Source organism: Camponotus floridanus, unplaced genomic scaffold (assembly GCF_003227725.1).
Source record: "Camponotus floridanus strain SB8 unplaced genomic scaffold, Cflo_v7.5 scaffold37, whole genome shotgun sequence".
NCBI lineage: Eukaryota > Metazoa > Arthropoda > Insecta > Hymenoptera > Formicidae > Camponotus > Camponotus floridanus.
In genome coordinates this window covers 1,359,401-1,377,942 of record NW_020229514.1, presented here as the reverse complement: position 1 = coordinate 1,377,942, position 18,542 = coordinate 1,359,401, and the positions used below count along the sequence as shown (strand labels likewise).

At 36.7% G+C, this 18,542-nt stretch overlaps 1 protein-coding gene and 1 long non-coding RNA gene across 3 annotated transcripts in view; one reads left to right on the top strand and one right to left on the bottom strand.

Annotated features, from left to right (window-relative positions):
- LOC105253207 overlaps positions 1-18,542 on the top strand; it is a 51,503-nt gene that overhangs the window by 21,048 nt on the left and 11,913 nt on the right. The window contains exons 4-11 of one of the 2 annotated variants that reach the window (XM_011261071.3): positions 6,523-6,779; positions 7,222-7,614; positions 9,589-9,842; positions 10,570-10,681; positions 14,658-14,812; positions 15,849-15,902; positions 16,577-16,848; positions 17,814-17,972. In XM_011261071.3, coding sequence (XP_011259373.1) covers positions 6,523-6,779; positions 7,222-7,614; positions 9,589-9,842; positions 10,570-10,681; positions 14,658-14,812; positions 15,849-15,902; positions 16,577-16,848; positions 17,814-17,972 — 1,656 coding nt within the window. The remainder of the gene's footprint in view (positions 1-6,522; positions 6,780-7,221; positions 7,615-9,588; positions 9,843-10,569; positions 10,682-14,657; positions 14,813-15,848; positions 15,903-16,576; positions 16,849-17,813; positions 17,973-18,542) is intronic. The other variant, XM_011261072.3, reaches the window with a different exon arrangement.
- Positions 1-18,542, bottom strand: part of LOC105253211 — an 86,210-nt gene that overhangs the window by 60,621 nt on the left and 7,047 nt on the right. The gene's annotated exons all lie outside the window — the stretch shown is intronic.

Here is an 18,542-nt window from a genome sequence, read left to right as displayed (position 1 = left end):
ACACGGACGGATATATATTTTTTTATGCAAATACAACTGTCAATACGCATCAGTCACGTCAAAGTGACAATTTCTTGAAGAGGATTCCATCACGTGCGATAAAATTCTCATGGCATTTCAAAATTCCTCTCATTTTTCTCCCGCGCGGTTGTTTTATATCTCGCTTTTTCTTTATTTCTCTTTCGAAAACTCATCGCGTGATTGTAATCGAAAATCGTTCGTTCTCGCGCTACCTCATCCTTTATCATTGCGTGCTACCGACTGGAATTTATATATGCGGGACGAACGGTTTTTGAATTTTTCACAGACCACCGTAGGTTGGTCGAAACTGCGGGCGCGATTCTCGTTGTCTCGTTGGTCTTAGCATTTTATCGGAGATGAAAATTCTCGCCGAGCAAAAGGGTGCAAGGTCGATGAAACGCTCGTTAGTAAGCAAAATGCAAATGCAGCGATATTTATCGTGACTCGATAGTCGTAATACGAGAGATAAGTTGCGGGAACGCTTAAGGGACATTCTTATATCGATGCAGAATCGATACGAAATGTATAGTCGCGCCGAGAATATAAATGATGCGTCTTTTTTAACCATGTTCTCCTTTACATCTATGTCTCTGTCTCTCTCTTTCTCTCTCATGTGCTCATTTTTATCGATGCGATTTAAACTTAATCGTCGATTAATTTGCAGAATGACATGGAGAATGACATTAAATTTGCACAATGACATTAAAAATTTCCCTTATATACGACAATGATTATTTTCATGTTGTCATCCATCAAACTATAATACATGGGTAGAAACGGACATTATATACGACGTTCCTTCGTTAAACCTTCTTTCGGTAACCTCGATTCACGTCGGTGAGTTATGAAGCGACGACGACGACAGTAAAATTGCGCGCATTGTCGAGAAAGAGGCATCTTGCCGCATTACTTCGTATCAATACTCTGTACAACAAAGTACCTGCGCTATATTTGCGCCCATCTATGATGTCGCGGGAATTGGAGCGGTATTTATTCTACCTTCAATTTTTAACGAGCGCCGAGTCCCCAACTCTCTCGAATCGATAATCGTTGCTCGCAGCCGGCGATTTCCGAAGATCCAATCGTCTCGCTCGATTACGAATTAAAAATTTATACGAGAACAATGCGCAACAACTCACGATGGACAATGCAAGTGTCATATATTCAAAAAACCATTTCTCGTTGCGAAATATTTCATCTGTCAAAACCAATATAGCTCCGCAAAGATTGCACACGTCAGTCATGAAAAAAAATTATAAATATATACTCCGTATATCGTCTTTTTTCCGGATAAATAAAATATCGATTAATTATTTCAGGATTACATTTTCGAGGTATATTGTTCTTCTAGATTTATATTGTATTTTTATTATATTCTATTTAGATTATTTCTAATTATATTTCTCGTTTTTCTACAAAAACAAAATATTCTATTCCAGTTCATTATTTCGTCTTCAAATTGTCATGCAAATATTTCACGATAAAACAATGCGAAACGATTTTGTTTTCTATTCTTGGCATCAGGTGTAAAAAAAGATCTCTAATGAACTAACCAATCGACTCGAACCATGGCGAAAAGATGATGATTAAAACCGCTCGAATTCAGCGCGCTCGAATTCATATGCTTCACCGAACTCGCAAATAGGCCCGGTGGGCGATAATGGGGCGACCGCTATTCCGGCGAATTCAATTAACCGAAATTCATCGGACGAGAGAACACCGCGAGTGTGCACCGCGCTTTACGTTTGTACGTGCATGACGTGCTTTTTTTTCACGCCCGATTTCAAGCGCGATTTCTGGCCCGAGACAAAAGTGGAACGCGCCTGGATAATTCGTGGCGCCAACTCGGACGTTTCCCGAGTTCGAGCTTCGAGTTTTTCGCGAAGGAAAAATATCTCATTTCCGCGGATAGGAAAATCTCGAGAAAGACAGACGGAGAGAGAGAGAGAGAGAGAGAGAGAGAGAGAGAGATGTGTTTTCTTCCTTAAATTATTTCGCTTTGCTTTCTCGCGACGCGGAGCTATAATAACGGAAGCTTGGAAGAGCGTGGGTAGACAAAGGATGGAAATAGCTTTGAGAATTCAGAGACGACTTTGGTCATTGTAAAGCGAGTAACGCGACGAACGTGAAACCGTGTTAAAGAAAAATGCCGGTATTCACGCGTGGCTCGATTTCCTTCGCACGTGCCGCGCGTGCGACTATTATTTATTCTGACGTATGTAAAATGTCAGGAGAATTAATCGAGTTCAATAATTTGATGGAAAGTGAAAAGGAATTAACGCGCGAGACGTTAATTTAATTCGTATAATTTCGATCAAAGACCGAGTATCGGGATATAAAATATACAGTCGTACACATTATACGATATTGTATTCTCTCAATACAATTTCGCGAGATTAATATAATAAAGCAGCTACTCGACGAAAGCATGATTTGATGAAAACCAATATTGCTGATGTACTGCACGGCATTATCAATTATAAATTATTGCCTGAATAAATGTAATGAATCGCGACGTGTATCGATGAATTTGAATAAAAATTAGCACATATATCGCGATATACATACGTATTGATTTTAAAATAAATAATTTCAAATCATTAAAAACTTGCGAAAGAATATAACATTGCTCTATACAAAAAAATATTCCATAAACCTGTTTTAAATAATTATTAATATAAATTATTAACAAAGAGCATCGCGTATCCCTACAAGTTTTTCGAATTATATTAAATTTATTATTCACTCTAATGCCACGTGTCACGCGTCAATTTCAAACAAAATTCATCGATAAGAATCCTTGATCATAGCGCGAGTCTGACAATGAGTCGAAAATGTAAATAGCCGCATTATGCACGCGTCGCGCAAAGTTTTCTCGCAAAGCAGGCTTCCGTGAACGATGATTAAACGATTAAACGGTCTCTCCAGGACGCTAACGCGGGAAATCAGTGAACAAATTGCGCATTAAACGTAATTCCCGAAACCGGGGCAGCTCGGGCTAATGCAAATGTCTTAATGAGGGCGATATTGCGCGCGCTCGTATAAAGCTCTTCGCTCGCTTAAATCACTATCGACGGGATGAGTGCTCGTCACCGAGATCGATAGCCCGTTTCATCATAATTCCGACGCGGATTTGTGTTTTCGGTAAATATATGTAATATATATACACGGATACGCAACGACGCAGATACGCGGCGCATGAATATGTATGATATTTACATAATACGCATTGTAAACAGAATATATGCTTATTGATATATTTTAAATTTGCTATTCGACAATTGTGCCATGTCATCATTTTGCGCCAGAGAGATGCTCCTGCACGATAATTTACTTATATTATCATCTTCTCTCCGTTTCGTCTTGCAGCTTCTAAAGTTTCAATGTGAAACAACTCGATAACTAGTCGAGATTCTGTTAAATGAAATTCAAGTTGACATTAACTGCGCAAGCTCTCGAAAGAAATTAAAACCTACTTAGACGGAATATATTTCGCCATCTTTCAGTATTGAAAAATTAACAGTTGCTTCCCATTTATTGACTCAATATTTTAATTACTTTTAAATAGCATATTGCCTCTCATTGTATATTAATTATTACCATTTGACCTTTATATAGCCAACTATTTATTACATGTATATAACTTCTCACATGCAATAATATCTTTATGAGAAAATTATTCGGTCAATTTGAAGAACGTAATCTCAATAGCTTTAAAAAAATTTCTATTTTCCCCAACACATTTATAATATATGTAAAATCGCCCATTGATTTTTTCCTCATCGGACGAAAGATATTTTAATGACGATGTTTATAATGAAAGCACTCGGCTAAACGAGAAATGCTCACAAAAACAGGTCGGATTACCTGACAGTAGGCAACCCTGGCAAAGTCGGAGTTCGGAGGCTCTAGAGAGAGAGCTCGACTTACCTTATTGGATTCCCGGGTTATCTTGGCCCGAGGAATAATGTCCCCGTCGCGAGAGTCTTCGTTTGTTTGAATTGTTTGACGAGGAAAAACGATATTCGTCATCGCCGCCTGGCTGGCTAGCATCAATCTTCTACCTTTCGCATTCGTTCATCTCGAACTTGTCGCAAATTTTTCTCCCGTCAAACAATATTAAATTAATTATTAAAATAATATTAAATTATAGTAAATTAATATTAAATATATTAAATTAAATTAATGAATATTAAATTAATATTCGGGCATATTAGATGTATGAAAAGATACGTCGATTATTTGAACGATTGATCGCATTATGTTGTATCTCTCGCTTCCGTTTTAGATCGAAAATATGTTTGTATCGCATATGGATGTTTGCAGATGTTATTCTGCTCGCATATCTTCAAAGTTTGATTTAAAAGCTTCTATTTGCTCCATAATTTTGATTCATCAGTTACATTGTTTGGTGTACAGCGGAAAAGAGAGAATTGAAAATTTCTTCATTTCTGTCATATACTTAATATTATTTTTAATTTCAATTTAATTAAATACAAAAGATACTTGATATAGAGAGATAAAAACAGAGTTTATTCGTATTATTTTCATCCATGATATTTTTACCATCGCAATTTGCTGCAAATATTAATTTTTTCCTTAATTATCATACTATCATACCAGATAAAAAATGTGTTGAATTGTCAGATATCAAACGAAAAATATGTGATGTTTAATACAATATTAATATTTTATAAATTCAAAACTTTTCATTATTTCTACTACAAGCAATCACTTTTCAGGTATATTAAACATAGAAAACATTTATCATAGAAACACACGCTTGTATAAGTCATGGAGCTCGATGCATTCCCCTCTCCCTATCGTGAAAATAAAAAGAAATATATTTCTCGACAGATTTGCATTTCCTTGCCAAGATAATCGCGACGCGTGGACGAAATATAGCGTAAATGACGGCAATGCGCTTCCATCGCCAAGATATTTCTTGACGTAATCGTGCAATATTTCCTACGCATTTGTTTACGACAGTTATCTCAAATAAATTCGATTCAATATAGATGGAAATCTTTATGAAGAGCAGAATTATACTCGAATGACTCAATAATATATGTTAAATATTCCCGAGATTTAGACAATATTTTTTTTAATGTAATCCAACAAAATCATTGATTAATTATTGTTTTTCAAAATAAAATAATTTTATATTACAAATAAGAAACATGACATAATTTTTTTTTAATATATATATATACACAAATATATATTGTAAATAATAGAAAATGCGATATTATTAAAATGATATTATATATAGGTAATATAAATCGCGCATTATATTCTGTAATTACAAACTGAGAAAAAGGAAAAAGTGCTTGTTACACACTTAATATCAGATAAAAAATTTGCACGAAAGTTCATCCTCTTATCGGCTTTTTAGCTTCTTATTACTTCTCCATCTTCCCTTGATATCACGTTCTACAAGGAATTACATTTCTCCCTCCTTTCGAAACTCTCGAGCTTTCGATAAAAATTGCGGTTCGTCGAAGTGAAGGAAATAAGCCGCGCGAGGAAGCGGAGAGATAACGCAAAGGACTAGGCTATCACGACGATGGCGATAACGAGCTACGAGAAAACCTCGTATATGCTTTGATCCGTGATCCTGAGTCGCGAGGATGCCATTTGGGCGCGATCCATAAAAGGATATTTCAAAGTTCCCCGATCGCGCGCGAGATATAGGATAAGACGGCGAGAATATTGAATTCCCTTATCCCCCATCCTCCCTCCCCCGGCCTGATCTGGAGTGCCACTCTAGATACGCCCAAAATAACGTTCACCAGAGCCGATTTCCACCGAGAGCAATTTACTTTTGGTCGCCCCGCAAGCCTTTCTCTCCGGGACGTCAATTCCGATATATCGAAAGTGCAACGATGCCTTTGACGAGCAAATCGAATCGACGTAGACTATAAAGGGTCGCAACCGAGCCATTTCGATCGCGCGTTGCACTCGCCGTCGCCAGTTGCTAAGTTCCACTGGCAAATCGCCAAGACATGCCTTTCTCTTACCAAAACAAGACTCGCGGGACTTGACTTTTGATTCCCGTTTAAATAACATTTCGCTTATTTATTCAGCCATTAACTTTCGCCGGTTAAATATTTCAAATTTTACCCCGAGTAATTTTAAAAATTAATATACGTCGACTTGTGTGTGTGTGTGCGCTAATAATTTCGTATATTGCTATGCAATTCTAGAAATTTATAGGATGTTGAAATAAAAAATTAATTTTCTACAAATATAAGACTACTCTTTTTTAAGAAAATTTAACCATTTTGGCAAATATCTTTCTCTTTTCCTTTAAAAATTTTCCAACTATTTATTTACTGCAATGATCAAATTCGTTGCATGTGTGAAAATAAATTAATCATAAAAAAAATTGAAAATATCTCTCCTATTGTTTTGCGATACATTCGTCGGAACTTGATTTACCGTAAATTGCTCGCAACTATTCGATTAACGCTTCTCCTCTTATTTGTTCCGCGGGAGCAGTCTCCGAGTTTGCCCAGGCGTTGGGCACCGCGATGGAGAACCACTCTGCAAATGTGCGACGTCTGGTCGATGAATTTCGTAGCCGATCGAGCGACTCGAGAATCGATGTCGGCAACATGCGACGCGTTTGGGAGAATTTGCTGCGGCAAGTCGAGGCGGATGCGGCGTCTCACCTCGATCTGGCCGCGGTGCTGCAGCAACAATTGTCGAGGCCCACCCTAGAAGCGAGCTTTCACCGAAAGCTGCAATCCAAGAAGGTAAGCTTTCGCGCGCGTAAAGACCCGAGAGACAAACGACGCGTTATCTTCACGTCTGCGGTAAACTTGCGAGAGATTTGAACGTGTTGCGACGTAACAATTTGCAATCTCTTCGCTCGCGAGTAGAGACAATTATTTCCATTCGTCGCTCGTTAATTAAATTCGCAATTCCGCATCGAGCGGCGATATCAATATACCCGAGCATCGCCGCTATCGCAATTGCCATTTCAAAGACGTTTGATCGCTGCTTAGTAATCGAGTCACAAGAGGCAAGTTTGCCGCATTTGGCGTAAGAGCGGGCGGTAAAGTTTCCCAGGCGACCTCCGCCTCAATTATTCGCTCTCTCAAACTGGTTACGCGAACGGCATTTCGATTCGAGGAAGCGCACGTCGCGTCGCCGTGCAATTTGTCCCGTACTCCAGCGGCTTCTCTCATCTCGCAGGTATTCGTCCATCGCGACGCTTACGAGCAGGTGGTTAGCAAGACGGAGGAGAAGCTGCAGCGGGCGAGATTAGATTACAAGCGCGCCTATGGCGCGTTGCTAACCAACGACGGCGGTGCCGAGCAGGAATTGAAGCGCGCTTATTTGGAATCGCACAACGCCTATATCCTGCAGCTACGCGCCACGAACGCCATCACCGAGCGCTATCAGTTCCATTGTCTTCCGGGGCTGTTGGGCGAGATTGCCGAGGTCTACGAGGAACTCTGCGGATTGGCCTGCAAATGCGTCGCCGGGATCTCGGAGGCGGCCGGGGAGCGGGCCAGCGAGCAGGCCAAGCGTTATCAGGTCGTCGCCAAAGAAGCGCAAGCGATTGTGCCATCCAACGATTTACAAGTAATTATCGAAAAAGAATTTCTCGCCCGCTTATTTCCCTCCCCTCCCCCTTCTTCCATCTCCGTTTTCTCCAATCTCGCGAATGGCCATTATGATAAATTAGAAAGATATCACGCATCCATTACGGTAAATGAAACGAAATATTGTGTTTCGCGAGGGATTTTTGTTGCTACTTTCTTGTACGATTATCTGTATGGCACTTTCAACGGAGGGGTTCAAGAGAAAAAAATACGCGCGATTACACTGAGAAAAATCGTTTAATTGTACCAACAAGACGTTTATGATTGAAGGCATTTTTTGGTTAAATCAAACAAGAATTTCTAGTTATCATGATAAGACTCGATTTTTTTATAACTAAAACGTTTAATAGATTTAGAACTATAAGGATTTGGCATTTTCTGGTTGAATCTATAAAATTTCTTGTTGCATTAATTTCTTTGCTCGCTTCTCAATTTAACTCGTATTCAATATTTGCGCCATAAAATGTATATAAAGAACTAGTATTAACATTAAATTCAAAGCTGGGGAGTTTAGTATTATTAACCAGAAAATTTGGTAAATTTAACAGGAAGAAATTAATCAGATTCATCTGGTAATTCCTACAAGAATTCTGGTTCGTCCATTTTCCAACAGACATACTGGTTGAATCTATCAGAATTCTAATTAATGCAACCAGATTTTTTTTCTCAGTGTATCCATCGCTATTTATCCGTTTCTGTCTCCAACTCTAAAACCCGTGTCTTTCGCAAAGCCTCTCAACGGTCGATGATATAATATCGGTTTCGATACGTCAATCGGAGCCGATCGATCGCTCGCAGATAGCCACGACTATTCGGACATATTGATCACGCATAGCAAATAGACGTACCGGGCATATATCCAATTTCGGGGCGACGGGATGGGTCCGATGTGGTGGATTACATTCGTCGGTATTTGGAACACAAGGATGAAAACAGGACCGGCTGATTAAAGTCGGTCATATCCCCTGCGCATCCGGGATATCGGACGCCGGGATCGTCGTCGTTTGTGTACGCCGAGAATTAACTTGTTCAAAACACACCGGTATTCACTGATTTGTCCCCTCTTCGGATCGATCGAATACACGCGCAAACTCCCATCGCGATTTGTCACTTGAACGCAACGTAAATCCTATCCCCAGATATATCCTGTCTCGTGTTTCGCGAGATAATCAATTATTAATGAAGGAACCACGATAAATGGATACCAGGACGAATGTTTTTTTTCAAAGTTACATGACATGTCGACATTTTTTAATTTCTTATACTTAATATACGATCTACGATGATCAAAAAATATACCCAGTAAAAAATTGTGCGTCCATACGTCAAAATTTTCTTGTGTTGTACCACGTTTTGATTCGTACTTTAATGTAAAATTATCATACAACTTATATGTTATTTATTTTTACAACGTTTTCATGTGTTACGTTTACGTCAACTTTATAACTTAACACTTTGTATATGTCTCTTAGAAATGGAATATTATTTTGAGCATTTTTATCGTAATCATTTTAAACAATCGACATGTTTCAAAGTCAGTTTAACATTCTAAGAAAAGTTTAACTAAATTTTCAAATAATCTTGAACATACAAAATAAAAAAAAATTTACTAAAATCAAATGTTTCTATTACAAATAATTCAAGTTGAAATAATTACTATTATATATGTTAATGTCCTACAACAATTCTGAGTTATTGTAACTATTTTTTCATGCAATTTTTAATTAATTTGTACGTTATTTTTACATTTAAAGTCATAATAACAAAAATAAATATATCGTGTCAATTATTTAACATTTTTAGTTTGCAAATAAGTAACATGTTAAAATTAACATTTTATTTTTTACTGTATAAAAATATCAAAATGATACGTAGCACGTCCTATCTTTTATTCTTTCATCTATATGTGTAAAATGGAATATGATTAAAGGAGCATTGTGTAATGTTATTTAAGGCCTTGGCGCGAAGTCTGTCAGCGAACGCGACGCCCCGGAAGCCGCCGCGACGCCTTTACGTCGCGCCGACACCACCCGAGCAGATACCAATGGAGAGAATCAGTCAAATACCCATGCTCAGGGACGAATTGGTACCAACAGGCATCAGCACGCTCCCTCTCATGGAAGATCTCAAACACGAGTACGACAGCCTCACCCAGGAAATAGGTCGTTTGCAAGATTCTCTGGACGCTCTAGTGCGAATGCAGCGCAAGTACGTACGGTTATTTTTAACGCAATCGCGTATTTCGTTATCAAGGGAACGTAATTCTTGCGTTATTCTCGCATTAATCTTTATTCGAGATATTTTTTTAAAATTTTATTTCACGAAAAACAAGTGTTGCAAATGTTATAAATCTTTCCGCAATATTTTCTGTAAATTATTTATTTTATATTTTTTCATCTTACGCGACTTTATTTTCGTTAAACTTGTTGTATTAATTATGCATGACGTATCGAAATTTATTAAGAATATTTTATTATTTTTATTTATTAAGAATATTGAGAAATTAAAAAATTGAATTTGTAAATGAATAAAGGAAGCTTACTTTAGATGTTTTAAACGTATACTTTTGCGATAAATATCTTCTTATCGTTGTATCCCCGAAAGGGATTAAGGATGGGTTGTTCCAACGTCGGGTAAATTTAATCTCATTGGTAACTCTATCTCCATCTCTTTTTTCAGAACTTATCTGAAAGAGACGAAGATATAATTACCAACAAGATTAAATTTACTCGACGTTGGAACAACCCACCCTAAAAGATCAAGATTGCTTTTCAATTCATGCATTTCTTATTTTCCCAGTTATATTTTTCACCTTACTGTCCCAGTAGAGGCTAGAGTAACTTTTACACGAAAATATATCAGCTTTTTAATCTTTTAAGAAGTAACATACACACACACACACGAGTAAGAGTTATTTTATCACTTCCCATTGCAGGAGTGCCGAGAGTAATCTTTATACAAAAGTGGCCGAGCTGCAAGAAGATATTTCTCTCAAGCGTTTCGACCTCGGTGTAGCGCAATTGCGTCTAGCCGCGGTGCAAGCACAGGTATGCATGTTCTTTATTTTCCATTACAGTCAACGCCTTTGCGTTCGCATTTCTGTCATTTTATTCGCCTCTAATGCACACATTCCGAATATATTATTTTACTCGACGCAAAAAATTCATACGATTGCTTTAAAATGCAATTTTTTATTTTTGTATATTTATTATATTAAAACGAATCGCGAAAAACAGATCATATCAATCATGCTCCTCATCTGATTCTTTCGTGAATTTCGCTGATGAAATATAAACTGAAATAGAATATGTGATGTATGTGATATTAGTTATAAGTGAAATCCTCTCCCCTAAAACAAATGTAAAATTCGATTTATATTCCATTACAGGCATTTTGTATTTAACACTTGCATAATCGCGATCTAAAATCGATCAAGTATCTTTCCCTGCGCATTCCCTCCATTTCATATATTTCGTGTATTTATCATACTAGGGTGAATCGCGAAAAACAGAAGATCATATCAATCATGTCTCTCATCTGATTCTTTCGTGAATTTCGCTGATGAAATGTAATAAACTGAAATAGAATATGTAATGTATGTATATTAAAGTAAAATCCTCTTCCCTAAAATAAATGTAAAATCCGATTATATTCCATTACAGGCATTTTGTATTTAACACTTGCATGATCGCGATCTAAAATCGATCAAGTATCTTTCCCCGCGCATTCCCTCCATTTCATATATTTCGTGTATTTATCATACTAGGGTGAATCGCGAAAAACAGAAGATCATATCAATCATGTCTCTCATCTGATTCTTTCGTGAATTTCGCTGATGAAATGTAATAAACTGAAATAGAATATGTAATGTATGTATATTAAAGTAAAATCCTCTTCCCTAAAATAAATGTAAAATCCGATTATATTCCATTACAGGAATTTTGTATTTAACACTTGCATGATCGCGACCTAAAATCGATCAAGTATCTTTCCCCGCGCATTCCCTCCATTTCATATATTTCGTGTATTTATCATACTAGGGTGAATCGCGAAAAACAGAAGATCGTATCAATCATGCTTCTCATCTGATTCTTTCGTGAATTTCGCTGATGAAATGTAATAAACTGAAATGGAATATGGGCGAACGTATGCTGTATATTAAAGTAAAATCCTCTCCCCTAAAGACAAATGTAAAATTCGATTATATTCCACTATAGACATTTTGTATTTAACGCTTGCATGATCGCGATCTAAAATTGATCAGGTATCTATCCCCGCGCATTCCCTCCATTTCATCCAATTTGCTCAGCAGCGCGTAGCTTCGAGCCACGTTTCATCTACGTGCAGTATACGAGATGCATCAGTGAATGGTTGCCTAATTATTCGAACGTCATTAATTGAAAACAAAAATTAAGTGGAACCTTTTAAAATTTATAATAGAAGAAGAGAATATTAGCAGTAAAAAATGGTCGATATTATCGCAAGCATTCAGGAAATTATTTTATTGAGATAATGAGCGATAGCAGCGCGGTTTTTTGTTTGCAAGATAATTTTTGCTCTATATAATGACATAAATGGTAGGAAAATTCCAATTTATGAGCGTGTTTTTATCAATTGAATTTATCTTTTCAAAATATACGTTAAATTCCGTATTTTTCAAACAAACCAACTATCCAAAAATGATAATACATACACAATCGGAAGAGAATTCGTTTATTTCCCAAAGATATCGTAATGTGTGTAAAATGTAATCAAAGCATAGATTTTTATTTTTTGACACGTGATACAAACGATCCATTTCCCGGAAAAAAAAGAAAAAAAAATTCATCAATGACGCCTAGTAATGCGATCATTCACTGGCAATTGGTCATTCACTGATGCGCTTTAACCTAAACACTGGATAAATACTGGTAGCGCGCAATCGCGCGACATGCGCCCTCGCAACTGGGTCATCGGCGAGAGCACGAGCGTCTGAAAATCCATTTCTGGCCTCGCCGAGAGAGAGAGTCCGTCTATCCAGGTCAGGCGAGCAGGATCGTCGTCGACTGTGTCTGGCCGCGCGTCATCGTTCGCTGCTGCTCTTTGCCTATATTGCCGGAATCGTCGCGTCCAACCTGAACGATGGGTTGGACCACGTTGCGTACGCGAGTCGTCAGTATCTTCTTACCCTTTTTTTTTTGACAAATTGCCACACTTTCCACGCGCGCGTTAGATCGCGAAAGCGAGGGTGCCGCATGATCCAGTGGACTCGCTCGACGAGCGCATCGTCCCGATTGAAAAGTGCTTCATAGTGATACTCTATGATATTTATGATTACTAGAAATGTTCCATGATGATGTGGACTATTTTTATTACGTTTTAGCAATAATTTCCGATTAATCATTCCATTCTTTTCCTTATTCTTGCAATGTTCCAAGTGCATAAATATATGTTATACACACATATCTTTTTTCATGTCAATAAGGAAAATATTAAATTAATTTTAATTTTTTTCCAGTATATTTCATGTATTTTATGTTGCAATTTATTTGATATATGTGTGTGTATGTTGTATGCCAAATATATTCAAAATTTTTTTTATAAATTTACTACAACACGTAATTATAACGTTATTTATAACATATTTAATATTTAACTGTTTATCAAAGAGCGTAAATTTAAATGCGAGCGTTATGAACGGATAAGAAGTTATTCATTGTCAAGTCGAGCACAAAGAGAGTAATGTTGCGAATGCGAACAATGGTCGAGTATATACTGAATGACCATAAGGATCAATGAAAATTGACATGTATGCAATGTCAATAAATATTTGTATGGTTGAAAATGGACCAACCATTATCTTATATTTGCGTGAAAGCATTTTCCATCGGGGTGATGTATCGTCGAGTCTGTTTTCAGGGTAACGCGTTGCTAAGCGCGCAACATTGCGACAGAAATAAAACCTCCGTAGCCGACTCTTAATCGCGGGATGAGTTGTCGTCATGAGAAAATCACGAAAGTGCAATAATACAGTTTAGTGTTGTTTAAAAGTTTTCGAGTTTATGAAAAGTTATATTCGCGTAATTTGTATATTATTCTTTAAAACCGATAAAAGCTATTGTTCGTGTAAAGATTCATATTTAACAACTGTTTTTTTCCTCTAGACGTATGAAAAATATCGAAATTCTCCAAGTAAACTCCACGTTTATTAAATTAAATTTCGCTAATATTAAGTTAAGCGCGACGATTATTATTCGTAAGGTAACATGCGTCACATGTGACACGTATAATAACAGAAGGAGATTCGCTGATATCACGTGGATAGAGATTAAATTCATTGTGACAATAAGTCACGTGTCTATTGGGTCCGCCCCTCAGTCATTCACAGCGACATGTAAATACACAAACTGATACATGAGAAAGGATATAACAGTTGTTTTTTTTTTTCATTTTTGGTACGACAATGGACTCTTCTTTCGTTCACAGGAGAGATAGATTATCCTGTTGTCAGATTCGTTAATATCGAAAGTTTATTTTTTTTTCTTTAAAAATTTCGCATGCAGTGACGTTTTATTCATATGCAATAATCCTGCAATTTTTGTAAACATTCATTAGCTTGATAATTAAGTTTCAAAGTAAAATTTTGTTGAAGCAAAGTTTAATTAAACTTTAATTATAAACAAAAATTAAAACATTTTAAAATAAAGATTTATAATTAAGAGGTTTTAATGCTCGCGCTTTTAAAACCTCTTAATTATAAATCTTTATTTTTCGAAAGTTTAATTATTCGAGTTTAATTATTCGAGTTTAATTATTCGTCGCGCCAAGGACTTTCCAATTATACGTTTAAAAAACAAAATCTTTCGGTACTAAAATTTTAAAATTTTCGACATTTTACAAAAACAACACGATAAAATTTATTCTTTATTTTACTTTAATAATATTATATATAATTTTCCTCTTATAATATATTATTTTAAATCTAATCTATATATATTATAGATATAAATAGTTTTATATATAAATTTCCTATGGATTTTACAGAAGGAACTTTTCGGGGGTGGGGAGGCCGGTCAACCGGATGGACTGGCCAGTCGGAAAATGTCGAACGGCTCGACCGGAAGTCCCAAGCTCAAATGGCTCAAGGCTTTCAAAAGCCTGAAAACCAGCTCGCCTACGACGCCACCCCTGTCAGACAAGTGAGCTACTTAATTTCCTTTCCACTAGTACAACCAATTTCCACTACGTGCATGCCGCGAAAAGATCAAGTCGACAAAGTTTCCGACGCGACGGAGATGGTTTTTTGCCCGAGAATTACACGTATATGTTTGCTCTATTTCTCTACTCGTATATTTCCTCGATACGACTCTCGGAAACGAAAGAGAAACATTTTGCTTTCCGAGTAATCCGGCATTGATTTCCCTCTCTTCGTGTTTTATCTCGCTAAATTTTATTTCATATTATTCAGTAGAAAATAGCGCAGCGCGTGCATTCGTGAGATGCGCAAACCGAGATTCGTGAGATAACATTGGAAAGCAATAAAGACAATGCTGTCGTAAAATTCGAAAATATTTTAACAAACGTATAACCAAAAATCCACATCCCTAATTTTTTTTTTCTTCATTTTTCGCGCAGTATAAATACAGAAAAAAATTATCTCGCGAATCCTACGTAATGTGTGCATGAACAAGTAAAATAACAAATGTTCATTTTGAAAATAGCTTTATCGCAAGATAAACGTAGATAGATAAACTATCTAATATTTATCTTTGACGTTATATTATCTTTCTCATTATTTTAATAGAATTAGAATATCTCGCAAATTTTTAGAAATTAAAATAGAAGAGTATGTACGTGCGTGTGTGTGTCATCGTAGTACAATTTTATTCAATATCAATGTATTAATTTAAATTTAATGCGAAAGTTTTGCAAGGAAAAATTGTGTTTGTATCTAGCAAACAATCTGTCGAAGAAAATTTGTTGTCACTCATCTCGGGAGAGGTACAAACAGGCATAAAGCAAACAAAATTTTTCTCGTTGCATCTTCGCATATTTTATAGAATAATGTTGTCAAAGTAATTCTCTCTTGTTCGAAACGAGAGAAACGCTCGAGTTAAATATATGCTCTTACTTCCGTGTGCTTTGTAAGTTTCCCAATTAGGGGAACATAGGCATTAGACGAAGAGGATTTTAAATAACCGTAGATACTGTTTTGCGAATGCTCGACTAATAAAGAGGAAAGCAGGCGACCATGTACCACGCAGTTTCCACCGTCGTCGCCATGTCCAGGTAAATTTTCAAATTGTGCGAACGTTAATTGACACTTGCATTTCTACCTTTTAATGTACTTCTAATCGTGTTTTTTTTTTGCGGGAGCAAGAGATTATAACATTATAATATAATATAAAATATTTTTATATTTACGCAATTTTTAAATGCTTGATAATTCAGTGATTTATTTAACGTTCCTTATTCTCACATATTGAATGTGTAATTCTCTATTTTAAAAAAGTCAGAAATAGAGAATAAAATTTTTTCATGTTAAAAGTTGATTTAAAAAAAATATGAGTTTATTAATTTTCAAATTTTCACAGCTATTTCCCTCGAATACAAAGATCCGGGTGAAAAAATTTTATTCAATTTTTAATTTCTCAATTCTTTTAATTCTTAAAACATTTCTCAATTATACCGCAATTACTCTAAACCTTTGCGTAATTGAAAAAAAAATACACCATGTACACAATTTTAATCGTCGATTAATATTATTTTAACATCACTTTCGAGCGATTCTTTAATTCCTTGAATAAATGTTTGCGCATCACGTTTAATTCATATGCCATTACCATATATATTCCAAGAGCACGCAATTAACGGTATAACAACGGTATAATAACAACGCAATCGCGCGCACGAGCGTCGAGTTTCGCGAGACCGTGGTAAACATGAGAGATTGCGCTTCGCAGGAAGAGCCTCGAGTCCGAGGGCGGACACACGTGGCGCGAGTACACGTATCGCAAGATCACGCCGTGCGACGCGTGCGGCCAGGTGTTGCGCGGCCACAGCCGCCAGGGCGTTCGCTGTCGCGGATGCAAGGCCAACGCGCACACGGACTGCATCAACATGGTGCAACCGGTCATGTGCCCGAGCCTGGCGCCCAAGAAGAGCGGCGGGATACCGCTTCTGCGGCGGCAAAAGACGCAGGTGTCCGCCGAAGAGACGCCGGCGTCCGATCACAGTGAGTACGCGACTCTTCGATACCCTCGACAGAGAGAAATCCGCGTTTTCATCCCTTTTTTTTCTTCTTTTCTTCGCCGTCCGACAGACTTTGCATCGTCGAGAACGTTTTTATCGAATATTTTAAACGAAAAGAGACTCGCAGCCAATTTTTCCGATAATTTTATCATCGCGTTGATTGGAGATCTTTTATTTTTTCCTGTTTCTCGAAAAAGGTTTCCTTTCGTGCATTGTTAGAAATTCGTTAAAAAATACGCGCGACAGGACGCGATTTGTTCGCGGTTTCTCTTTGTCGTGTTCCATATGTAACGAGTGAATGGATTTTGAGAAGAGTAAAGGATCGAAATTTAAAATACAAGATTTATTAATGAACTAACTGCTTCTTCATGTTTAGGAAAATTATTCATTGAATAATTCAAAGTGAAAGAGAGAGAAAATATGTATGTACGTATATATATAAGTGAATTAATTTTTAATTTTTTTAATTTAAAAGAGAAAAATACGTCAATTCGTTCTCTACAATTCTCTACATTCATTTATCGATCTATTGCAAATCTATTGCAAATTGAAAAAGTAACAATCCATATGTTATAAATAAAAGATTTTTTTTCCTCTTATATAAATTCAAGTAGATTAAAGTCAACATTATGATAATGAGGAGCTTAAAAAAAAATTCAGGTTTCATTAAAATTATTTAAATTATTTCAAAGGTGAGATTCATTACATTCTCTCTCAGCACTACGATTTAATCCGCGAGAATCTGCGAGATTTCGATACCATTGCCGCTATATCGTTCTTCGTGCGCCACATCTTATCATTTATATCAAACGCAAAACAACAAAAAAAAAAGGGAAGAAGAAGACAGATCAATGTGAGAGGAAATTGAGCGCGCAAACCGTAAAACCACAAACAGTCCTGTCAGTGCGCTTTTTTGCATTGCTGTGTCTCTTTATCCCGTATGGGCAGACGTGGACGCCATATACCAGGTGCTGAAGCAGGCAGGCGAGATCCGTGGAAACTCGACAAACTCACCACCTACGCCTCCCACAGCAGAACATCCCCCCTCCGGTGCAGCACCTTCGTCAGCGAGGGCCTCTTCCCATCCCTGTTCCTCGTCCACCTCTGGTAAGGTGCACCACAATTCCCGCAGACCTTGGAACGCACGTCGGAATCTTTTCCCGAAATTTTATCACGAATGGCGAATAACGTGCGCATAAGATGCTGTCATCGAAACAATGCTCCATTTTTTTACTTCTCAAAACTTATCATTCACCTCTAATAAATTTAAATAATATTAAATTTATAAAAATACTGTTCCTCCTTTACTACTACTACTATTACTATTATTAGTATTATTAATAAAAAGTTTCTTTCTCTTGATCCGAGAATTTTTCATAAGAAGCTTAGATACAGCGTCTCTTGCGCTCTGAATAATTTAATCTCGCCAATAATAAAAGAATTGCACCTCAATTTTAAATAATAATATTTTAAACGATAGATATTGCTGTGAAATAAAAAGCATACCGACATAGTACTGGAGTGAACATGTATCTGAATGTGTATCTTACCTTTTTCAGTTTAAATTTGTATCTCAATATTTAATCGAGAGTATTTTTATATTTTTTTTTTTCAGTTTTGTAGTTTTGTAAATTCAATTTCTGTTAAAAAGATAACGAGCCAGTCATTCCTTTCTCG